This window comes from Musa acuminata, chromosome BXJ2-4 (assembly GCF_036884655.1).
Source record: "Musa acuminata AAA Group cultivar baxijiao chromosome BXJ2-4, Cavendish_Baxijiao_AAA, whole genome shotgun sequence".
Classification (NCBI taxonomy): domain Eukaryota; kingdom Viridiplantae; phylum Streptophyta; class Magnoliopsida; order Zingiberales; family Musaceae; genus Musa; species Musa acuminata.
Genome location: NC_088341.1, coordinates 10,301,156 through 10,325,852, shown reverse-complemented (window position 1 = coordinate 10,325,852; position 24,697 = coordinate 10,301,156). Strand labels below are relative to the sequence as shown.

The window sequence follows — 24,697 nt, the reverse complement described above, 5'->3', positions numbered from 1 at the left end:
GTCTCAGTGGACCAAGATGATCATTTCTCAAACATTCTTATCGATTTATGATAGAAGATTTGTGCCGACATCATTTGCCCATGAGGAGAGAGAAAATTGAGTCAAAGCCACATCATATGGAATCCATGTTTATCCAGAAAGAATGTTTCTGTACCTGAAGGCCATGTAATTTCTTGTTGAAAACATGAGAATTGGATGCTTCAATGCATGATATATTTTTTTTTATCGAACATTAGATATCTATCACCTGTTCTCCAATATCCAAAAATAATCATCCTAATGTTCGATAAAAAAAAAAATATATGAATAAAGAAGCGACGAAACGCCACATCATACAATGTAATTTCTTATTGAAAAGATAAGTATTAATGCTTTACTAGCACTTACAAATTGTGTGATTTGGAACTATCAAATTTATTTCTCCATGTGTCAACCATTGGTATCAATTCTAAAGAACAAAACTGTACTATAAGTATAGTGTGTATGTTTGATAAAAAATAAAAATTGATGAATATATTAAATGAATAAACATGAAAAAAAAACAATATCTTTTGATATTTGGTCAAACTTTGTGGCTTAGTTCAATGAACAGAAAAAGAAGTTCTTGTCAAGAGTTGTTTTTCTTTGCTTCTGGCCACATTTTGAAAATGACCATTGTGCTTTATTGGGGGGAGAATCTAAATTAGCATTGGAGAAACTTGGCTACATGCCTATTCTCCATCTTCAACAAGGCACTGTGATGTGATGTGATGTTTCCCAACATGAACCCAAAACCTTTGAAGGGAGAGGTGGCAGGTTGGTCAACCACAAAGCCCTGATACCATCCCCAAAGATCTCTTGAGGTGTGCCAATGCCGTGAGAGCCCCCTTCACCATATACTATTGCTTAAATTGGAAGTGCATCATCTCACAAGGAGGCCTAAAAGCCGTGACTTGATAGGGGAGGTTGCCAACTAAACCAACCTCAGCCATATTAAAATCCCAAACCTCTTGGTCTTGCATAGGTGAGCCACGATGACCACATCCCTTGGATGGATATACTCTGATCTGAGCTTGGAAAATGACTGCACAGAAGAGAGATGTAGCCATCAAAACAGCACAGTGATTTTTATTTGTTTGTTGTAAAGAAGAAAAAATTGTCTCAGTTGGCTTATTTTCATGATAATTTTATGAGTTCTTATGATTTACTTCCAAGGCTGGTTTCACCAAAATGAAGCTACTTTGTTACTTGCAATGTATATAAATATTACAAACCTCATCATACAGTAGATGTGGGATGATTTGATGGAAGAAGTTAATGCAGCATAGCACCTATCTTGTCCTTGGATCAAAGAATATGAGAGAGAGAGAGAGAGAGAGAGAGAGAGGGAGAGAGAAGTGGATTTGGATTGAATGAAAAGGATTTGGTTTTGAATTGTTTTTGTATGAACTCAACACCGCACTGCATCTATTGCTTCCTTCTTAAACCCCTTCTTTCCTTTCCTCCCACCATGCTTTTCTCTTCACTCGAAGGTATCCAAACAGCACTTCATAAGCCTTCTTTCTCCTCGTCTTCCTGCTCGTTCTCTTCGGCTGCCGGTATTCTCCTGAGGAGAAAGGTGAGACCTTTGAAGACTCTTAGAAAAGCTGCCACCTTTTTTTTCATTGCTTCCCCCTTTTCTAGCTTGTTTTGGCTGTTCTGTAATGGTCGATACTTCCTTTCATGGTGCTATGCTTCTTTTCTGCTTTCTATCCATATGCTGTTGTTGTTGTTGTAGAGGGTTTAGATGGTCCTTCGCTTCTTTCTGGAACGTTTCTCTTTGTTTGTCTATGGAGAAAGGCGTCTCCTTTTCGAAAATTTTCCATCTTTTTTCTTCCTTTTTTGGCTTCTGGGTTACTAAGTTACTTGTTTTGATGGTCGAAATCTTAGGGTTGTTAAAGCTCTGAATCCACATAAGTTCTCAGGTATTAGAGCTATTAAATTCGTTCCAAAACCTTATATGTTCATCCATATTTTTCTTGTTTATCGTTTCTTGATGTCTTTTCGTTTGAAAATTGATTCATTTCGATTGGCTTCCGCCTTTGCCCCTTTTTTTCTGTAAGTTTTTCATGTTCTATCGAGCCCTCGTTTCATATTGTATATGTTCTTCTTTTGGTTTCTTTCTATTCTTGAAAGCAGTTAAATCCTTGCTCTTGTATGAGCTCGAGTCCTCCTGTCCGTTCTTCGAGTTATAGCATGAAAACCTAATTGCAAAAGAATAATCTTTAATTGATTTGTTGGATTTTAGCCGAGTATCGTCTATTCAATGGATATGGATTTATTTGATGATTTTGTCTTACTTTCTCTGTAATCATGAAGTGAATGGGGGACCATTTTGTGTTGTTGGTGGACCGCTTGCTCACGGAGTCGACCCTTGAAGCTGCCATAGGAAGGATAAATCAGGGGTCAAACACACCAATTGCTTCATTGTCAACAGTGGAGAAGGAAACTGATCTTTCTCCTAAGAAGAAACATGTTGGGGATGGGGTGTTCACTGGTAAATTGGTCGAGTGCCGAATCTGCCAGGATGAGGATGAGGATGCTAACATGGAGATTCCCTGTTCCTGCTGTGGAAGCTTAAAGGTAAAAGGAATATACTTTTTTTCCTAAACTGTAGAACAACTCCATGTTGACGTCTATTTCTCGGTATGATGCAATTAAGATGGATAGTTTTGCTAGACTATTTTATTAGTTGCAAATCCTTCATTGTATCAGGGATTAAATACCGATAGTGATGTCAACACTTCGGTGGTGGACGGTAGGTGCAACAAGAAACATCAGCAGTTTTTTAGTATAACTAATTAACATTCAACATGAATCTGGAACTTTAACTACGAGAGTAGTTTTGTTGATGTGATTGCTATTTGATCATGAATGATGTAATTTAATTAGTAATTTAACTTTCAGGTGTTGACTCTTTTTCGTATAATGGTTGATTAGCTGAGTAGTGAAGTAGCCTTCCTTGCATCAAACTGAGAAGGTTGCTTGTTTATTAGGTATCATATAAGAACCGAATGATCAGTTTCCTATTATATTTCTATAATAGCATAATTGGCAGTGTTCTTAGGGGATTGCAAAATGTTCCAATTCAGCATTTGAAGTTTAGCTTAATGAGAATGGAAACAGTGGTCTTATGGAGAATGTCTATAGCTCTGCGTTTGTGCTTTATCTCTCTTTACAAATATTTTATCATGCGCTTGTTGGTTTAGCTCGCAGCTCGATAATATCAGTTGCTCCTATTTTCATTTGGTACTGCCTCCTACGTTAAAAAGCAGTTGATCGGATTGTGTTAAACAAAATCATCAGCAACAACTTGTTCTACATGGCATTTATTTTTGGTTGTGCGAAACTGCGAATTATGACCAGAAAGAATGACACTTTTAAGCTATAACTTCTAAAGATAAACTCATCATAGCTGATGCATAGAACAAAAGCTTTCAATATGTCCAACTTGTTGTTTATTCAAAATTTTCCCATGATGTCATTCAGTAACACTGAAAATTCACTTTGGTAGAAAAAGCATTAGATGCTGAGTGCATACTACTGCTTGTCCAGAAAGACTTAACGGGAAAGTTGCTACTGGTTGAACACAATTTAATGAGCAAGATTGGTGAAGCTTTCTTCAGTTGAGACAAATCTGCTCATTAATATTGAATAGTGATTGCTTTTATAAAGTAAAATATATCTTCTAATCAGATCTTTTACTGCCTGCAGTATGCTCACCGCAAGTGTGTGCAGAAGTGGTGTAACGAAAAAGGTGACACCACATGCGAGATATGCCTTCAGGTAATTCGTGATTGTTTTCTTGATACATAACCTTCATATGTGCATCCATGGTCGAGTCGTTCCAATTTCAAGTGGCAGAGTGTTTGACTAAATCTCTTATCACTCGTGCTATAATATGGATCCAGCAATTTCAGCCAGGTTATACGGCCCCTCCTAAGTTGTTTCTTTATGGGACTACTCCTATGAATTTCAGGTACTCACTCTGATCCTTTTTCACTAAAATGCAGTGAATTTTTGGGTTCCAAATGATCTTACGATTGAAATATGATCCATTTAGGGGAAACTGGGAGATTTCAAGGCGGGATATCCACAATCATCAATATATAACAATGACCCAAACTGACCGTGCTTTTCTGGCATCCAGCTACTATGACCATGCAGCTTCAAACACTAGAAGCATAATGTATTGCCGCACAGTGGCTGCCACAGTGAGTTGCTTTTCTTTCCTTTTATGAAATTCCAACTCTTATTTATGAGGTAGCAGTTGAAAATTGGAATCTTCTGTTTCCAGTTCATGGTTATTTTGGTTCTTCACCATTCTCTCCCATTTATCCCGGGTGGAGCTGAGCAGTATTCGATCCCGCTTTTCACAGTAAGGCTTTACTGGAACTCAATATATATGCAAAAAAAAGGTTATATTATTTCTCACATGTTGACTTATACTTTCACCAAAAACTAGCTGTTGCTCTTGAGGATTGCTGGCATCATCCTACCTCTCTACATTATGTTGAGAGCACTTACCACATTTTACCAACGGCAACAACTGCAGGTAATTTTTTTTTTAATATTTTGCTACATTTTCTAGATATATATTAAACATCTAATTTCTTTCTTTTTCTTCAAGTCAGCTAATGTTTCTCCATTGCAGGAAATGCAAGAATCTTCTATTTCAGCATCGGAAAGAGAGGATGAGCATCTGCACCCTTCTTCACAATCGACTCAACCTCCATCGCATCTTATCCACATTCATTAACCGAAATGCCTTTGGGCACATAAGTTAGTCCTGTGATATTCTTGTTGTATCTCTGGTGATGCAAAAAATTGTCGGTTTTGCTCATTCCCAAACTGAAGAAGGAAAATGGAATAAAACAGAAGAGAGGGAAAAACTCAAAGTCCCGCAGCTAGTAAATTTACCACCGAAGCTTCATTTAGTTTCCAGGAGCTTTATAATACTTGCATAGCAAGTAGCAGAGGTATCAAAAACTGTAAATAGTATGTTAGGTAGTTTCACTTTCACCCAACATAATGGTGCCACTCTCTTCGAGTCCATGAAGATGAAGTGTGGTTATGTATGTGATGAAATGTATGAATTGGCTACACCCTTATAAATGTTGTGTTCTTTGTAAATAAAGTCACAATCTATTCAATTATATAGTAAGTTTAATGATTGAATTTAGCTGTGAATACTCATTAAAATCATTGGTTGTGAAATTGTATGGTTGATTTTCCAGCTCATTTTAGTACTGTGAATTGTGATATCCAATTTACTGTGACCACTGCCTTGTATCTTGTTCAACTGGAAACCATCATGATGAGTGAATTATTTTAGTGAATTAACAAGGAAGCAAGGTAGATGACTTACAAGAACTGTGGTGAATGATGATGGATAAACAAAAGCAAAAGGTGGCCCTTCATGCTTCCTGGTAACTTCTTTCTGCAGTGTTCCACCACATTGGACCTTATCTTTTCTGTTTGATCTCTTTTGTTTAAGAGATGCTTTGGGTAAAACATAAAAACACAACAACTTATATTAATTATTTCATTGTGGTAATTCATTGGTGCCTCACAGGTTTCACTCTGCTTTCTGTTTCCATTTACTTTCTCAAGATGTGATCAAGCTAATAGTTTCTCATCATACTTTTTTTAAGTTAACTTAATCCTGTAGCAACTAATAGAAATTGGTGAAAGACTACAGATTACTCATATAAGTTCAAATTAGGATTTTTGGTTATCAAATAAATCCTGTGTAAGTCATTGTCTGTATATATTGGTGCAAGCACCCTACATAATTTTTACTCATAAGTTCAAATTAGGATTTGAATGGTTCCAACATAATTTTTACCACATAGATGACTAGTGATTATAAGATCATATTATTATGATCGAAATACTCCTGACCGATGTGAGATAAAATATACTTACCATGGTACAAATAATAAGAGCACAACCCCAAATCAAATTCCACATTACTTGAATGAAAATAGGTGACTGTTGAAACAATGGTGTTAATAAACAAGGTGACATGGGACATTATGATTAGCAATTCAGATATTATGATTGACAGGCATATCTTTTTTTTTTTGAAGTCTGAATGAATGTCATATAGTCAAAGAATTGGTATAAGATTTTACACCCATAGTTTCAACTTTCACCATTCACCTGAAGATTAAAACTTGAAAAATTGAAGTCTCTAATTCAATGGATGACATCAGTCAAACTTCAATGTTCATTGGTGTCATCTCAAAGCTCTGCATCAACCTCCAAGCCATTTACTACTATGCCCTTTATAAGATAACCAAATGTCTTGATCCCTAATGCCCAAAGAAAACTTGATTTGAATTACAAATCAAGGGTCTCCAACCCTTGCCAGTTTTTTCCACACAGCTGACCTTTTCAATAATTGTTGCTAGATGCAGAGCTACCTGACATTTGATGCTAATAAATATAAGTTTGACATACTATTTGAAAATTGTAGTGTGAATTTGTAAAACAGTATACAGCTCATTTCCAGGCAGACAACCAAAAATCAGATAATTAGTTGATGGCGAATTCTGGTGAATATCATTCATGAAGCCAATAATCCATATTTGCTTCAGTTCATAGAAGCGATAGTTGACTTGTTCTTGATGCCTTCAGTTCCAACCTTTTCTGTGCCTGAAACATTAGCAGGGGTAACAAAGTAGATCACTTTCTTGAACAAAACCATAGTATTGCCTAATAATAGAAAAACATGTGAACGATTACCCTCCTACTAATTATATTTTCTTTAGAGAGTGTAGTTGGTGTAAGTACTTCCGATTCTTCTGTTGGGTCCTCCAAAAGCAAGCTAGTGCTCCGAATGCACAGCTAGCAACCGCGATGGCTAGTGCAGCTCCGACGGGAACTGTCACTGCATTGGTTGAGGAAGCTATGTCATATGTCGAAGCTGCATCGTCACTGCTGCTGAGAGTTGCTTCCTTGGAAGAAGCAATCGTTCTTCCATAATATCTGACCAAAAACTGGAACACTTCACCCTCATCCCATTCTATGTTCTCAGTGCCATTGCTTTCCCTGCTGTAGGAAAGATAGCATGATGGACAGAGCTGCTTTGGAGGCCAAGTGATCTTCGGGAATCTCGGATCACCAGTACCCAAAGTTTTTTCTTCTTTCATCAATCTCTGATTGACCTTGTTATGTGTTCTCCACAGCCACATTGCTAGGTCACGGGTTTTGTTAAACGGTACTGAGACACTACAAGCACAAATGAAAAGTGAGTTACACATAGATAAGAAATTGAAAATTCTTGGAATTAAAAAAAAATCATATTTTATACCTTGACGATATCTCATGAAAATGATTGCGACATTCATCACAGATGAAAAAATTCTGAATAAATTCACATATTGCTATAAAGGCTAAATTGCTCTCTCCATCTCCAACTCTAACGGATAGGGAGTGAAATAGAACCCAGAGGCCACAGCTGCAACAAACACAGTTACTCCAATAAGCTATACAGTCACCATATATTGTTCTCCATAGTAACTCATTCCATATGATCTATTAAATATACTGTATCATCAGAAGATGCATGCAAGAAATGCATAAAATAGTCAATACCACCTATCAAGAAGGTATTAATGGCAGCGAGGTATAACAGATGAAAATGGTACTGGGCATGGTGATATTAAAATGAGACCAAATAAGCATGACCACCAAAGTCTAACCGATTTGTGTTTGGATGAACATGTTTCTTATAACAACTGAGACAGAAAGCACATTCAAATGCCACCATTCAGTGAAGGAAACAAATCAATATATCCTAAGACTTCATATTTCTCTAAGTTGAACAAACAATTATTCAATTACCATGATATGTTCTAAATTCATATAGGTTCCTACAATATAATTCCACATCCAAGATTTTCACAGCATAAACTCCTGCATGCTAATGATCCTAGTAAAACTCACATCATGATCATAAAGTTGGAATTATATTCAGAGATCCATACAACCATCTTATAGTTCAATCAGCTAATATCAACTATGTTTTTTAAATTATATTTGTTAAAACAAGGAAAAAACAGTATAAATCTTTCAGAAACTGCAAAGGAAGCAGTTGGATTGAATTACATTCAAAGGTGTACTAGAGATGAGGACCGTTGCCTGTTACATTAGATTTTGAATGGAACAATTACATGGTTGGCTGGTATAATTTTTTCTGTATCTAACAAATTGTTAAAATTAGGCATGAGATACAGGTTGAAATATCCAAAGGCTGCAGGCATTATTTGGCATCAATACATGTAGAAAACCCAAGAATAAGTATAAAAAATATCAGAAAATCCATGAAAGGAAACAATCCATCACCCTGCTTCCTCAGATCATTTACCTCCATGTCCTTTACTACCCACGAGAAGACCCAGCAAAAGAAAATAATGGCAACCACCTTCTAAAATATTAACAATTAGTTGTTCTGCACTTACACATAGAATGGATTTGTCATCATCATGACAGAGATGCATCATGCATGAAAATTTTTGAAGAAATATACAGATTCCGCAAACGGCATGAAATTTTTGAAGAAATATACAGATTCCGCAAACGGCATGAAATTTTACCAATAAGTTTATTTTGTTGTGCAACAGTAATCAAAATACCAAAGAACAGTATCTGCAAAGGTTGGAAAACTACCTAAAACCTCTGGTACCCTTCTTGCTCCCACGGCAAAATATCTGCAACATAAATTTCCACACATTAGATAATATTAAAAAGTTGCTACTTATTTAAATATACATATGACTAACTCATATTTTCTAATGTCACACACAATTTAGCAAATCTTTTAGATATGTCTTCACAAACAAGAACAGTAGCTGTCCATTTCTCATCCTGTTTTTATTACCATCACTAGAATAGATTAGTTCAATGTGCAGGACAGAACATCACCAATCAATGCATTCAAGAATTATGCAAAGGTGAACCTTTCAGTAAATTATGCTGGTCCCATATTTATTAACACAGGAATTCGGTTATCATTAATGATTTGATTTGTCAATATATGCATCAGCCATAAAAGATCACATGCAGGTTATAGTTTCACAAGACCAAGTCTTAGCTTATCAATAGCCAGTTTTCAACAGATCTGATTTTCCCACATCTTTCGAGGAACTTGATGAAATATATAGTTCACTTGGATATAAAATACTACATGACTTGCTGCTTGAAAGGTGAACCCTCCAAGTAAATTATGATGGAATTCTCCTTTTAGTAGCTTAAGGAATTAGGTTGTCATTTAATCATTTGATTTGTCAATCTATGCATCAGACATAAAGAATCACATGCAGGTTCTTTTACAAGTACAGAAGTTTATATATTTGGTGAGTGGGTTAAGTGGGTGGTGGGAAGGCAGAAAGAAAAAAAAGGTCAGGGTGTATTTTCATTTTGTTTCAAGCACATACAAAAATCACATTATCTTGTACAAATTATTGTAAGCTGAATCATAACTGAAATAAATCAATTTCAATTCTATGACTATTCCAAAAATTGATGTTAGGCTAGTTAACCAAGCAAATACATGAACATTCCATGGGTTAAATCACTTGGATTTAATAATTTTCTCTAAACGAAAAGAACCAACTACTATGCTCCAAAATGAGTAATAAAGTAGAATGCCTACCCAGTACCCATGAGGAACTTCCTTGCCACAAATATGATAGTACTTGGAAGCATCTACTTGCTGCAATATGGTGGTCTCCTGTGAACTCAGTGATATGGGATCTGAAGGCCACAAATCATCGAAATTCACTAGCATTTCAGCACTTCCCCTCCGACACCTAATAATTAACTCCAGAATAAGTACTAAAGTCTATCTTATAAGCTATATACAAAAAAAGCCTGATCTTTGACCTTTTTGAGGGATGATGAACCACCAAAAGTTGAAGAAATTTTATAAGTGGGACTTGAGTATTTGACTTGATCATCTGAAATTGTACAATCATCACATAAATTCATTCTTTTGAGAATGTAAAATATAGAAAGGCACTACATCCAGAGAAAAAGAACTCAACCTTGTTCTGGAAGATTATTTCAAATGCTTGTGCTGTTGCTTCCTCAACGTCATAAATTGCTCGAGCAATCTTAGAAGATGAAGAATCAATAACAAGGAAAGTTCCAAAAGCACATATAAGTTCACTGCTAAATGAAAAACTCAACTAAAAATTACACATGATGGATATAAATAAATCAGAGTGACTAGAAGAGCATACTTCTTCCGGATCAGAGGCATTCCTTGGGAGTGTATCCTCATTTTCATATTTTTCATCATCTAAGCCGAATGAGCTGCAAAAGAGAGGTAAAAAAGATGTAGTATCTGATGACTTACGATGCATGAAAGATTCAGTGACTTAAAATTAACTCAAGGCAGCAATAGATGACATTGATCAGGAGCAGTTAGTTAAGGTCCAAGATATTAAAGTGAAAAAGAAAACTCATGAACAAGTTGGGTAAGAAACTAAAATAAAGAAAGTATTCAAAGTGAAACCTAAGCATATTCTTATCATCTTTTGGCAATCAATACAGAACTCTTGGGCCATCATCTCCAAAACCACATTCAAGAGAGACTTGCAGTTAGCGACAACAAAATGATAGCTAAGATCTAGCATGCTCCAATACAGTTTTTCTTTATGGTCTTCTCTACAAATAATACCAACTAAAAGTGACACAAGATTTTCGAAATGACAATGGTTGGCTGATTAATGCAGAGGCATTTAATTTGTTGGTTCAAGTTCAGTCAGAGATCAGCTTGGAATGAGTCAGGTTTGAATCAATGGTTAGTGGTCACACATATATATATATATATATATATATATATATATATATATATATAGTTTCTAAATTCAAATGAAGGTTTGTCTTTTTAAATTGATAAATAGGAAGTCAGAATCATGTGCCATGTCATTCTCGTTTTGGATCCTATTTTAGTCATAGATTGGCTTGAGAAGTCCTTAAGTCACTACGAAGTAAGTTTTAAGGTTTGTATCTCTCTTTACGTAGGCTTAGGGACTTCCAGAATTTACATTAAAATTGTATTTTTGCCAAAAGAGAACCTTGCAAGTCTACAGAAGGCTAACTTTTATGGGTAGTTAGTTATCACATTATAGTTTATAAAGAAATTAATGAAAGATATGTTTTCTTCTTCCCAGTGGTATGAAGTGTGTTTGACATGAGAGTAGAGCCCTATGTGTGGCCCCTAGGAGCTCTCATCTCTAGTACAAACATATGGAGAAAATAACAAGTAACACAAAGTATAAACATCTTGTCTCAAATTTTATGCTGCCTAAAGAGTCTTATTAAGGTTAGAATGCAAGGTATATACAACAAAACTATAGATGAACATCAATCATGATAGGGAATTGACTATTTATAAAAAAATTTATTTTTTAGTTGCTTCGCTAGGACCCACATCGGTTGGAGCCTTGTGCATTTGGATCACCCTTTAGTGAGTTAGTTCAATTTTAACAACAATTCATTGACAAAGAAATTGAAGGTGGATGCAATTACCATGATAACTTTTATAAAGAAAATTAACAAAATAATTATTTCGAACATTGACATCACTCTTGTAGTTTGCAATACTATATAAGAGAGAGGTTTTCCCCCGTTGTTTTGCTTTCAGATGAACAATTTCTACGATTAAATTAAACAGGTGCTGCTGCCATTTTGTCAGAACATGAAGCCAAAAAAAACCACAAATTATACAATAGGAACTGATAAGTACAACTTGCCTGCCAATTCTCTTGTTTATATAACTGAGCAGGTGTTCTGCTGTCCTCCACTCATCAATCAGTTGTATCTCATCCTTGTCTTGCTTAGGGTCCCATCGACCAAATGCAAATTTATGTGGAGGGCCCCAGAATAGCATAGGATAATGTCCAACAGAAAATTTACCACAAAGATCTGCATTTGTCTGCACTGCCAAAGAAAATGACAGTATTACTCATTAATTTTGTGGTACTAACTACTAAGTATATGGATCAAATATTACATAAACCAATTAGAAAAGAAGATGCAAAACTAGACCAATAATTTACACTTATCAATAGTGTGAAGTTCACTAAAAGAAACAAAATTTTTAAATAGACCACTCTGATAAACCACAGAACTTTATAGTTTCATGTGATTAAATATAAATCTTGGCAACCATGTCAGCACCAGAAATCGTCCATCCCAGTCAACTTTCTACTTAGTCAGATCTAATTGAGATAGAAAAATGTTGTTCCTGCCCTCAACTAGTCCACAAGGTTCAGATCTGCGGGATCAAATGTATATCATCACGTAGCTGGACAAAAATAGGACCCAGGAAGGTGCAGAGAACCCCTCGTCTATCAAGCTCAGTACCATAGATTATACCAAATTCCACAATTTATTCTAAGATTTCTACTTAATTCCCATTTCTCTCATAGGCAGAAAATATATACATGAAAAACGAACAAGCAGTATATATCTACCCAAGATATTAGCAAGAAATATCTTCTTGATAATCGACATATAAAAAATACTATGTTTGAATCAGAGAAACCATACCTTCATTGCACAATCAACCCGTGCCATGAGTATAATCCCAGGATGCACTGCATTTGGCCCATTGAAAAGCTTGGCAACTTTCTCATATTGAGGCTATGTGATTGTTACTCAACCAATGTCAAATTCATAAGTAAAAACTTAAAATATAATCAATCCTAATAGCATGCACATATACCTTATAGTTTCTACAAGCAGGACACCTGCAAAATAAAAGATTTAAGATGAAACATATCAAAAAGAAATAATAACGGAAAAAGGCAACACAAAATACAATTTGGAAATTTAAATTGGTAAAAATGATGATTTAAGTTAAACATCCCTTCTAATGTGTGTTGAACCAATTGAATTAATAAATGCAATATACTTTTCCAGCACCAATGACAAAATGCATTTTAGAAAGCAACAGATTATGGTATCAGAAAACTAAATTTCATTTATATCCCATCAAATATCAAATCCAACAGGAGACTGTGGTAATAAATATCAAGTTAAAATTACAGTTACCTTTTCGTTACCCTATGATAATTCATAGAAGATCCACTCGAGGTTCCAGAGTAAAGGACATTGTTTCCTCCCTTTACCACTAGAATCAAAGGTAATGACCGACAAAAGAGAATCATTAACTCTGACTATATCACATTCTTTTATGAAATCGTATGACCATATTATATTGCAACAATGAGTTGCCTATCAAATAGAACAACCATGCAATCTGTAAGAAATAGATTGATCTTTTGTGCCAAGGTCACATAGACCCCAGATGTTTATCTGAAAGCATTCATTTTGATCAAGTGATTGTCTGAAACACTACTTTGTTAAGCAACAAGGGAACAATTTTTTACTGCTCTATATCTTAAGCAAAAGCCAAACCTAAAACATACAACCTCTGGGTACACTACAGCATTCCAATAATCTGACAGAGTCAGAGGCATCATAGAATAAGAAGTTAACTAGTCTTGGAATATTTCTTCAAGTTGTCAAAATCTTGTTATTCCATCTGCAAAGTGCCAACCAAGCTGTTCAAGAAAATATGTATTCTTTTGGAATTTGGGAAGGAGGCTTTCAAATAGAGTAGCTTGCTCTTATCAAATTTATTTGATGTGCCCTTGTTTTCCAGATATCACCAATTTAGTTGGGCCACACCAACTCAGATGGAGCTAATTGGATAGAATTATGTTGATGAACTCTAGTTAGACAGAGTCCCAAAGTATAAAATAACCAGAAGTGGAGGTAGAAAAAGAGATTAAAAGAAATTTAGAGAGAAGAATAAAGAAATATGGACAAGTGCCTCAACTAGAAACAGCATTCTCACATAAGATAATCACAAACACCTGCGGTGAGAGTTTAATGCTTATCTGATCGGATTGTCAGATCCGACTGGAGAAAGACAGTTGGGAATCAACTGACTGGGATCAGTTCCCAATTTCTTGAGAGTTTAAAGATCACTGGGCTAGAGACAAACCAGGATCAACATTTTTTTTTATTGAAAGACTTGTTTTTCTTTAGTTGCATACGCTTCTACAAACAGAAACATACTGACTGACCTATAACAGCTGGTATCGCCGAATAAAATAATATAAAATGAATATTAAGCATTTTCAAGCTATATGGTCGGATATCAGTCCTTGATTAGAATATTAAGTACCCGTTTGCACATAACAGTCTAACCGATATTTGAAAACTCGAGATGACCTACCAAAAATATGGACGTATAAGTGTGTTTCACTTTGTGCTCTCGTTATTTCTTAATTTCATCCCTTTTAGGTGGGTTGGGTAGGAGGGAGGGAAGAGAAGTGGCTATCTAAAGATGGCAAGGGCACATGTTTGCGTAGCTTTTGTTCGCTTGATCAGTGTTTACTTAAGAAAAGGAAATTCTAGAGAAACCAAAATGATAAAGTTCCAAGTAGCAAACCTTTATAATGAAAGGTGCTTCTCACAATATGATCTTTTAGCTACTGGCAAACGCAAAAGGCCTTACATCTATGTTAGCATGACCCTTATAAGTGTCCAAAACGTTAATAGTCACTTCACGAACAACCATAGGAAACCATCCTATTGACCTTATCATAAGCCTCTATAGACAGCACCTGCCAACCTGCCCCCTCGTTTCGGAGCAAACCAATAACTCGCCTGAAATTTCATCATCTTCATCGACGAAGTTGTGACAATCGCATCATGATCTATGACAAAGTTTCATTCTTTTCCAGTATTATTCGATTTGGAGCTGCTCAACAAACCAAAATTCCTATGATCCAGACAACAAGAGTAGAAATCCACCAAAGGGGGTAGAGATTTAAGTGAGCCCTCTCTCATCCAATAACCACACCGATCAAGAATCCCCAGCACGCAACTCGCAGAGAAACCGGAAACGACAAATCTTTGTCAACCCGATCCTCGCACAAGGGTCAACTTTCCGATAGGAAACTAGAGCGAAGTCCGTACCAGCTGGCGAAGAACTCGACGACGGCGAACTTGAGCGGGGACTCCTTGAGGACGCTATCGAAGTTGGAGGCGTTGAGCTCCACGGCGGCGTCGGGGACATCGGCGCCGCTGCCGTCGCCAAGAGTTCGCAGGGCGTCGAGGCCCGGGACGAGGAGGAAGAGGAGGGCGAGGGCGAGGGCGAGGAAAAGCCTTCGCCCAGGAGGAGGCATCGAACACCCAGAAAAGAATCGAAGAAGGAGCAGAAGAGAAATCACCGACACGGAGACCGCCGAGATCCACCCTCTTAATGAACAAACGGGGTGGAGAGTACAGGAAAAGGAGATTCCATGAAGGATCTCCTCGCGAGAGAGAGAGAGAGAGAGAGGGGCGGGTTTAATAGTTCTTCCGTTCGATCTCAAATGGGGAAGTCTTCACGGGGTGAAGGGGGGATGTTTAGAAGCCGATACCGAGAATTCTTTTTGGACCGACGCGATTGGGCTGTACATGTGGTAAATGACCAGAATAGTTCTTAGCTTTGTCCATATATACATACACACATGTATATAAAGAATGAAAAAAACTCTTACCGTTTATTAAGAATGTGATGCGAATCTTAAAGATAGCAATCAGATCAATTTTGCAAGTGCAATAAATAAAATCGAGTCGCACACAAAAGGAAGTGGTAATAAGGAAAAAAATGGAGGAGATGGAGACTTTATAGGTCATAATTCTAAACCGACTGATGTCTAACAAAATCTAAATATAATTTCGACTCGCAACGTAGTATAGAACATAAAAATCCACTAGTAGTTGGTTGTCGGTAGTCAATTGGAAATTTTGTAATTAAATTGATTGTAAAAAAAAAAAAAAGATTTATAGGCAATCATCTCCTTGATCGAGAGGGACTTGTCGGACACTATGATCAAGCTTATGATGGAGTCGACGTAAAGGAAAGTTTAGATGTGTGAATGCAAGTGCTGGTGAACGATTGAAGCACAACCAAGACGGAAAGAAAAAAAAAGTTGGGCGAGTGGTTGTGGTCGTTGTTGGTAGCTAGAAAATATATAGTGATTAGAATGCTACTAGTAAGTGGTGATGATGATGTATCTATCATTCATGGCTGGGTAGAACCATGCTTTCAGTGGTAACCAATATAGAACGGATAGATGTGCACAGTTCACCAGAAAAACATACTTAATAAGATTAGATGATTTCATTATATGAAACTTTGGTAGGGATAATCCTTCCTTTGGTCAGTATAAAAACAACTAGGGACTGTTGAAAAGGCAGAATCTGCATTCATGAGTTAAGGAGCACATATATAAATAACACCTTGGAATCTACTACAACAACAGCATATAGCAAAAGCCACACGAGAAGGCTGGGCTACAAGAAGGCAGCAACCTTATCAACCCACCTGCATCTTTCCTAACATAGTAAGGACAAATTTTGCATAAAATAATTTTTTTTTAAAAAAAACAGTTAGTAATGAAAATAGGATAAGATAAATAAAAAAATACTAAAATTCAATTCTAAAAAAGGTAATTCCAACTAATAAGGATAAATTTTACATAAATTTTTTTTATATATATAAAGAGTAAGGAAGGAAAATGGGATAAAATAAGAACTAAAAAGCATGAGCACATTCAAGGATAAAAGAATGAATCCAAAGGACTGAACCAAACTTATTTCAACAAATAAGGTCAAATTTTGCATAAAATAGAGTTGTAATTGAAGAATTAAAAAGTGAAAAACCAGCATGAGCACATTCAACGATAAAAGAATCCAAATGACTGAACCAAACTTATTACAACAAAGTTGTTTTCCGCTGCTTGGACACCAATCAAGCTTATTGCACAGCGACGATATGACCATCACACAGACCAACTCAAACCGACGAGGGCTTGGTAGATGAGCCCTTCACATACGACTCTGAAACATTCAGACTTATATGACTTGCTATGATGACAGCCACAGCAAACGCAAATGAAAAATGCATGTTGTCACTCTTCATCGGATTCAGACTCTGCACTCTGAAGCCACTCCACAAAGGGCTTCACATTTTTGAATACCTGAGAGTTCTTGCCACCTGCAGTACCTTCTTCATACCACTTAATTATGGTCTCTTCTTCCAGGATGTCATCATCGTAAAGTACTTTCACAACAAGGGCAACTTCTTTCACAGCTTCTGGGCTACACTTGCCACAATAGGCTTCGATAGCATGGAGCAGAAGCACCTGGGAGTCTTCACCATGGACAGCAGCAGCAATGTACTTCTTTTTCTTCCCAACCTCCTTGGAAAACCCTTTCCCCACTCCCTCAAAGAGAGCTTCAAAGAGAGCAGCCATAACCTCCGGACGAGATGCAGTCAGAGAACCCAGAAAAGTCTGCAGCTGGCTGGGGGTAGATCCCTTGTTCAAATTGTTTCTGATCTTCCCTAGCAATGTGTCATAACTGTTGGATAGGACAGCATTTTGGCCTGCACCATTTTTCTCCTCGTGTTTCACACTGCCATTGGTAACTCCCTTGTTTACTTTTTCTGTTTTCTTCTCTGGGATGGACTCACTGGTTGAGAGCATTACCATCTCAGCTGTCACAGAACTCAGCTGTTCCTGGATACGCTGTTGAGCTGCCTCCAATGAGGTATCTGTCTGCCACTGGACATCGTCATCATCAGCAGCAGCATTGGCAGCAACATTTCGACTGCCAAGAGGGGAAGCTGAACAATCCTCATCAGAGCCACCTCCAGCTTTCTTCTTAGCAGCGGTAGCCTTTGAAGAGGTTACTTCCTTGGTAGAGGTGACTCCTTTCTTCTTTGCTTCCTTCTTCAGCTTCTTCTGTTCCTCATCAGCAGTGTCGCCTTCTTTCATCCTCTCCTTTTCAGCCCTCCTCATTCCCTTCTTCTCCTTTGCTCCCTTCTTCTGCTCAGGTGGGTTCTTCAGAATAAAGGTGGTCAGCTTGTCCCTCATATCAACATCAGACACAAATCCACAGGCTGCACATTTTAGGGTTAACATCTGGGTCTTGGTGATAATAATCTCTGTCTCAGGGTTGCCACAACCATAGCATTGCACATACTTCTTAATAAAATTCTCAAGCAGACCAGCAAGCTTAGCAGTATCATGGGCCCCATTAACCAAAGAAACCCCTGTCTTATCATCAAATTTAGACTGTGCCCCCAACTCACATCCAAAATATTTTGTTGTATAAGAAGCAGGCCTAGCCAGTGCTTTAGCAATATCAACCATGTTCACAATGTTAGTCTTGATGCCATTGCCACGACCTTCAATTTTTGTTATCATCTTAGGCATCTTGTACCTATAAAAGGCATCATCGCTGTTTGAAGCACCGATATTCTGCAAAGCCATATTCACTAAGCTGATTCTTTGGTAAGACAAATAAGGTCTGTCAAAGGTAGCAAGAACTGATAGTGGCAATGCTGTCCTTTCCTTCACAAACACCAGCAAAGTCCCCCGTGATCAGAAGAGGTTGCGTGCAGTAGCAACCCAAAAGTGGTGCGGAATGCTGATGTGACCTGTAATGCATGCAGCTAAAACTCCCCCAAAAGAGCCTTTCCCTTCTAGCGGTCGGAGAATATTCTCCAAGCAATCCGATTAATACCAAAAAGAGAGAGACTTGCTCAGACATAAAAGAAGCTTCAATGTTCACCCCCTCGACTTTGGCAATGTGCAATGGTATTAGTTATGGCTTTTGACTTCCTAAATCATTGTTGACCAACTATCATTCAGTGAGTAAAAAAAGGAAACACTTAACAGATCTAACAAACAAAATGTAAATGTGTCATATGCAGTGCACCAATTTATAAGCAAAACAGAGTCGAACAGAATCCAAAATATGAGACCAAGAATACTACAATGTTCATTTAGTTCTAGTTATTTTGAGTGAGTGTGTCATGCCTAGCTGAAAACACCTTGATTGTATTCACAATGTGCCAAAGTAGGTAAAATCTCATTAACAGTATAATTGGGTTATTAGCTGCACAATTCCTTCTAGAACTTTGTGATCCCATTAAATACATCATGGCCCAACATCTAACAAATTTGACCGCAGATGTGTAATTCTGTCAATTGCCTGATTACTGGAGAAGCCATTGGCATTTGAAATGATATAACATCTTTTGTTGAAAAAATTCATCCACAAAGCAAATGGAAAACATGAAAACCTAACAAAGAAAGCAAGGTCAGCCACATTGGTAATTAAATTCAGATGCAAATAGAACAAAATGAATGCCTGCAACACAAGAAGAGGGAAAGGACAAGTCTGTAATCATATAACTAATGAAAAATATCCAGTGTTCCCATGTAAATTGCCATATCCTACTTACCCCCATCTGCTTTGTTTAAACAATGGAAAGTCTGAAATCATATATCCAATGAAAAATATCCACCATCTGTAATGAACTTCCAAAATCATGTACACTGAACTTAGAAGATATTCAGCGACAAACTTTCAAACTAGGTAAAATAATATCCAGTGCATATATGCCACAACCATAATCAAAACTTCCTGGAATAGAATTTGCTGTCAGTTAATACAGAAAACTCCAGTTTAACACTATGGTGCTCGGCTATAGGCCAATGCAGTACAGGAGATAGGTGAATGGTAGGTCTAGAATGAGAAGTCCTTCCACAGTTTGAATTTGAGGTAGCTCAAAACAGATCATGCCAATCAGTTACCTGAGAAATACGGCTCATGATGTTTACCACTATTTTAGAGACCTACGACTCCAGTTAACTGCTTTTGCGACTCCACCATTAACCTTCATCTTTAATCTTCTAGAGCAGATGAGGTTACAAAATCCAAGCGCTTGTTGATAATTGATGTCTACTTACTACATCTCTCCAGCATTAGCTCATGGAAATCATTAGCCATCCTCCATGAATGATAAAGCAGTTTACATCAGATTCATTGTGATAAAACATCTTTCATAATACAAACAACCTAAAGAACTTTGTTGCCTGAACGAAATAACTTTTTGCTTATCACCAACTATAGATATAGACAAGAAGTGTGTCCATTTGAGTTTTATTACCACTTTCTAGAGCTTGATTAGTACAGTTACAGAAAAAAAGGGACAAACATTGGAAATTCTATGACAATGAAGCAATCGCAGACCAAAACATAATCATGTGGAATCACAAACCAAAATATATCCAACGCATCAAGTTGAGCTACTGAAATTAGACCAATGAATTTAGCAGCTATCAAAGGAATAAATTTGTCAAATCCCGCCCTCGTTCAAAGCACCTGTTACCACAGATATTGACAGGACACATCATATTATACACATTCAAACATAACCAAAGATTAGCCAGGCCTAAGAGATTTATAATCTAGAAACATAAACTTCACTATACTGAATCATATACGCATTAAATATTAAACAATGGCAATATGTCGATCCTACCATACATCAGTTTCCATCTCCCATATATATCAACATCAAATAACCATAACAACCATAAAAGAAAGAACCCAGCTCTAATCCAGCCATGAATCGAAATCTCAGTTATATCTCTTTCCATGTAAACAACGCAAAATCAAAACAATCCAAACACATCAAGATTCAAGAAACTCGAAAAACAGACTATCACAATAATCGACACGGTCGATCAATCATTAGATCATCCAATCTCACCCATAACAAAAAAACAACAAATAAATAGGCAACAAGAAGAACACAGAGGACAATCGGATCCAGCTGAATCAGATATTTCCAACTCAAGATCGAACGTCGAAACCGACAAGAAGGAAAGAAGCGAAACAGGGCGATAGACGGAGCAGAGAAGGGACTCATCTCACCTCGGATGCGATCGACGGCCAGATCGACGATCTGAGCTCGGAGGAATGGACGGTAAGAGAGGCGAGGATTGGGCAGATTTATAGGAGGGGGGGGTACCGAAGCCCTTTCCCTGAAGGATTAGGGCACGTCAGCGTATGCCATCCGCCCTGTTGGTTTGCTATTAACGCGGTTTACCCTCGGCGTAGGTTTCTGTAGGCGGTTGCGGCGATCGCTTGCATCAGGGTTGAGACGCATTCGGATGAACCATCGTGATGAGCTTAATGGGCCTAGTGAAGGCCGCGAATCAGTGATGGGCCTCTTGCACGCGGTTATGCCTCATTTGGGTTACGTTGCTACGTAGAACGGTCAAAACGATCAAGTCGACATGGTTGACGTGGCCAACATTTATAGATCCATAAAATACATGATTCATTCCACCATTGAGAAAGGATGAATCACCCTAGAAAAGTTTAGGGGGTGATCTGGCCTCTCACCATCCACCGTTCAGAAAGGATGAATCACCCCACAGAGGTTTGACGGGTGACATGGCCACCCAACGTTTGCGGCCGACGTCCACGGTCAACGAAATGTCAAATTATCGGAAAGACTTTTTTGGAGTTTATAATAATTCTAAGGTGATTTCCGTAAAAGAAATTAAAATTCCTTTCGTCGAATCTATGGACTGCAACTAAATAAAATTCAAGCTAAAGCCAACTCGAACAACTCAAAACATCAAAATGTGCAAACTAGAGAGATAAAATTGACCTATGAGATGTCATAATGATTAAGATGCAGTGAATCGCAAGAAAGGGAGTTCTAAAGAAATATTAATTCACTCCATGTAATTCATTAATCAAGAAAATTATGCAACTGGTAAAAGAAACATATTAAACCAGAAGGTAAGAACCACTAGAGAAACAAACTACATGGTTCAGTGACCGGTACAAAATACACATTTGGATACAGTTTGGAGTGCAAATGTCTCATGCAAGAAAGAAACGAGTCGCTGCAAATACTTGTCATCGTGCCAAGAAGATCTGAGAGTTCATTTTTGGCTCTCTCGGAAGAAGATAAAAAATCCGGCCATCATTAAAACAAAGAAAAAGCTGTCTACGGAAATGCAATTTTTCTTGATCGCAGGTGGTCCCATAGGCTATATCACTCCAGTTTCTGAATGAGGAGAGAAATTTCTATCATGACGCTGACTCCTTTGCAATCTTCTCGGCCTTGGCGATGACTTTCTCGATACCTCCAACCATGTAAAATGACTGTTCGGGTAAGTCATCATATTTCCCATCCAGAACACCCTGCAAAATCATTATACAGAATAATCATCTGTGACAGAAACTCGTACCATGGCACAAAGGAATTTAATACATAGAACTAAAACGAACTAGACCATCCCAACTAGAAACTTAGAGAGATTTGCAAGTAATGGGCTAAAGATCTCCTCCGAAACTCTTGATCGGTGAGGTAGCTGCTCTTGATGTTCTTGTTTAGATTGAGAGAAAAAAATAGCGCATTTACTCTCACTCTGAGGTACAAAACAATTAGATCACAAACACAGCTTCAGGAAGGCAACAAAGGAGTGCAAAAGAATAGAGGCATCAAAGATAATGAGATTTCTCAAGCATGGACCTGTTTGTCTCCAAGCTTAATGACACCACTCTCGATCATCTCTCTGTACAGGTCATTACCCTCGTGAGTACGCTCGCCAACACCAGCAAAGACAGAAAAACCACCTAAAATCCAAAAAATTAACAAATATAACAATTAAAAACAAGTTGGAAACTTAAATGAATATATCTCAACAGGACTAACCATGAGCCTTTGCAACATTGTTGATCAGTTCCATGATAAGTACAGTCTTTCCCACACCAGCTCCACCAAAAAGCCCGATCTTTCCACCCATTTGATAAGGTGCCAGGAGATCTACAACCTGGCAATTTCAGAGAAATAAAGACTTCTGTTTCAGGAAAAAAATTTAATACTACGACTGGATATGGGGGAAGAGCATTAAAAAATTACCTTAATTCCAGTAACAAGAATTTGTCGTTCTGTTGCTTGTTCAACAAAAGCAGGTGCTTCACGATGGATGGGAAGGAAGTGACTAGTCTCTGTTCATAAAAGAGAGGATTATACATCAGACAAATGAAGACAGAATTTGAAGACATTATTCATTAAAAATATTATCAAACTAGAACAAATTGACACTCTTACCTATTTCAGCCTTCTCATCAATTGGTTCCCCAATAACATTCACGATCAAGAGTAGCCCTACCGACAGGAACCTAACAATTTAACCAACCACAATAAGTGTAAAAAGTCAAGAATCATATGAATCAGAGTCATCAAGATTATATATTTGTCAAACAACAATCAATTTTCTTATTGATGCCAATTCTACAAGCAAATTGTCATTACAAAACCTCTTGGAAAAAATTAACAGAAAATTTTGAGCAAGTCCAGCAATAAACAGCCAGACATGATTAACCTGCCATGCAAACCAACCTAGAAGCATCTACTTGCTTACATAAATGCAAACCAAGTACAAAGGAAATAATTTTTTTCTTATAGGACACAGCTGCCATCCTTGCAAGTAGAGAAGCCAAGCGCCACGGCAGGTGGGTTTTACTCGATCTGCACCCATCTTACCACTCAAAAATCATACCCTGTACCTGCCCTAAGCCTGACCCAGATTAAGAAATATCAGACCATTCCCAAGCTGCACAAAAACTAACAGTATAGGGTTCCACTGACTAGCCACGAGATACATATTTAACTTTATCTAACGACGAAAGCATTACTTTTTCAAGCATTATCGTCCAATTGGTTGCTTTGTCGCAAGAAGACATCGAAGATACACTGAAAGATGTTGTTCTTTTGATTATGCAGTCATTTCAATCAAAGAATAAGGGATGATGCATACAGTGATAGGAGATCCGGTGTTGAGAACCCTCTGGCCGCGTACAAGACCCTCAGTACCGTCCATGGCGATGGTCCTCACCATGTTCTCCCCCAGGTGCTGCGCGACCTCGAGGACCAGCCGGATCTGGTTGTCGAGCACCTCCAGCGCCGTCAGGATCGGCGGCAGCCCCGCATCGAATCTGACGTCGACGACGGCGCCGATCACCTGGCAGACCTTCCCAATCGCGCCGGCGCCAGTGAACTCGTCCATGATCTTGCTGCTTGGCCCGGCGGGGGCCTTGGCCGGGGGCGGCGTGGGCTGAGAAGCTGCCACGGATGCGGTGGCATATTCGACAGCGCGGGAGAGGAGGAATGCAACGGGGGAGGGTCTCGGAGCGGCCCTATAGATGGGGCAGGTTGCAGCGGCGGATCTGAGGGCGGGGCCCCGGCGGGTGGATGAGCGTAGGAGCGAGGAGAGGAGGCGGCGGGAGGCCATTGCGGCCAGGCGTAGACGACACCAGGGAAGGAGAAGCGGCGGACCTGCTCTATTATATACCCTGTTCGCGGCTCAAAAGCAGAGCGCCGAGGAGAGAGAGAGAGGAGTGAAGAAAGCGGACGTTAAATGGGCGAGTGAAGTGGAATTATGGAATCGTTGGAGTCCGGCCGGGTTCGGGCTTTCGGTTCCCTCCAACTAATATCGCAAATGGGCACCCATCCATCGTCCTTCCGCACATCTTGGCCGCTCATCTCATCCATTAACCATGCTTTCGACTTGAACTTACTCGTAACGTGGACGATCGAGATACTGTTTCTGTAAAATGGACGGTCGGGATAGAGAATTAGAACCACTGTGTGTTATTGGTTCATATATATATATACAGATGATGCCAACTCCAAAATACAGCATAAACTCAATAATTAGGACACCAAAGTCGATTAAACTACATATTAAATAGAACAAAATGGATTGTCATTACATGA

The 24,697-nt window shown here is 38.1% G+C and overlaps 3 protein-coding genes and 1 pseudogene across 8 annotated transcripts; 1 reads left to right on the top strand and 3 right to left on the bottom strand.

Moving 5' to 3' along the window:
• The first annotated feature begins 1,371 nt into the window (after nt 1-1,371).
• On the top strand, nt 1,372-5,200 carry LOC135609957 (uncharacterized). The gene is made up of 8 exons (XM_065103803.1): nt 1,372-1,597; nt 2,338-2,601; nt 3,733-3,804; nt 3,930-3,997; nt 4,082-4,232; nt 4,316-4,396; nt 4,484-4,573; nt 4,673-5,200. The coding sequence occupies exons 2-8, from the start codon at nt 2,341-2,343 to the stop codon at nt 4,775-4,777; spliced, it is 828 nt and encodes a 275-aa protein (XP_064959875.1). The 5' UTR covers nt 1,372-1,597; nt 2,338-2,340; the 3' UTR covers nt 4,778-5,200.
• A 1,079-nt stretch (nt 5,201-6,279) lies between these two features.
• On the bottom strand, nt 6,280-15,500 carry LOC135609955 (sulfhydryl oxidase 1-like). 2 transcript variants are annotated; one of them, XM_065103799.1, is made up of 12 exons: nt 15,028-15,500; nt 12,761-12,785; nt 12,586-12,678; nt 11,787-11,968; nt 10,269-10,341; nt 10,071-10,139; nt 9,910-9,983; nt 9,680-9,836; nt 8,695-8,735; nt 7,337-7,483; nt 6,769-7,254; nt 6,280-6,678 (listed from the first exon to the last, which is right to left on the bottom strand). In XM_065103799.1, the coding sequence occupies exons 1-11, from the start codon at nt 15,234-15,236 to the stop codon at nt 6,780-6,782; spliced, it is 1,545 nt and encodes a 514-aa protein (XP_064959871.1). In that variant the 5' UTR covers nt 15,237-15,500; the 3' UTR covers nt 6,280-6,678; nt 6,769-6,779. The 2 variants fall into 2 exon arrangements, with proteins under 2 accessions (XP_064959871.1, XP_064959872.1); XM_065103800.1 differs by having other exon boundaries at nt 6,817-7,254; nt 15,028-15,499.
• A 1,253-nt stretch (nt 15,501-16,753) lies between these two features.
• Nucleotides 16,754-20,998, bottom strand: LOC103981357 (eukaryotic translation initiation factor 5). 5 transcript variants are annotated; one of them, XM_009398069.3, is made up of 3 exons: nt 20,830-20,998; nt 20,171-20,274; nt 16,754-18,725 (listed from the first exon to the last, which is right to left on the bottom strand). In XM_009398069.3, the coding sequence occupies exon 3, from the start codon at nt 18,372-18,374 to the stop codon at nt 17,010-17,012; it is 1,365 nt and encodes a 454-aa protein (XP_009396344.2). In that variant the 5' UTR covers nt 18,375-18,725; nt 20,171-20,274; nt 20,830-20,998; the 3' UTR covers nt 16,754-17,009. The 5 variants fall into 5 exon arrangements, with proteins under 5 accessions (XP_009396344.2, XP_018680669.2, XP_064959874.1 ...); XM_018825124.2 differs by lacking the exon at nt 20,171-20,274 and adding an exon at nt 19,704-19,900; XM_065103802.1 differs by lacking the exon at nt 20,171-20,274 and having other exon boundaries at nt 16,754-18,744.
• A 673-nt stretch (nt 20,999-21,671) lies between these two features.
• Nucleotides 21,672-24,555, bottom strand: LOC108952603 (ATP synthase subunit beta, mitochondrial-like; annotated as a pseudogene).
• Between the last annotated feature and the right edge of the window lie 142 nt (nt 24,556-24,697).

What these genes read in the sequence shown, in the direction of transcription:
- LOC135609957 (XM_065103803.1), top strand. Translation starts at nt 2,341, where the DNA reads ATGGGGGACCATTTTGTGTTGTTGGTGGACCGCTTGCTCACGGAGTCG. An exon ending in GCCGCACAGTGGCTGCCACA is followed by an intron (nt 4,233 to 4,315) that starts GTGAGTTGCTTT and finishes TTCTGTTTCCAG; the next exon opens with TTCATGGTTATTTTGGTTCT. An exon ending in ACCAACGGCAACAACTGCAG is followed by an intron (nt 4,574 to 4,672) that starts GTAATTTTTTTT and finishes TCTCCATTGCAG; the next exon opens with GAAATGCAAGAATCTTCTAT.
- LOC135609955 (XM_065103799.1), bottom strand. Translation starts at nt 15,236, where the DNA reads ATGCCTCCTCCTGGGCGAAGGCTTTTCCTCGCCCTCGCCCTCGCCCTC. An exon ending in GGGTTGATTGTGCAATGAAG is followed by an intron (nt 11,969 to 12,585) that starts GTATGGTTTCTC and finishes TTGGCAGTGCAG; the next exon opens with ACAAATGCAGATCTTTGTGG. An exon ending in ATGCCTCTGATCCGGAAGAA is followed by an intron (nt 10,140 to 10,268) that starts GTATGCTCTTCT and finishes TCATCTTCTAAG; the next exon opens with ATTGCTCGAGCAATTTATGA.
- LOC103981357 (XM_009398069.3), bottom strand. Translation starts at nt 18,374, where the DNA reads ATGGCTTTGCAGAATATCGGTGCTTCAAACAGCGATGATGCCTTTTAT.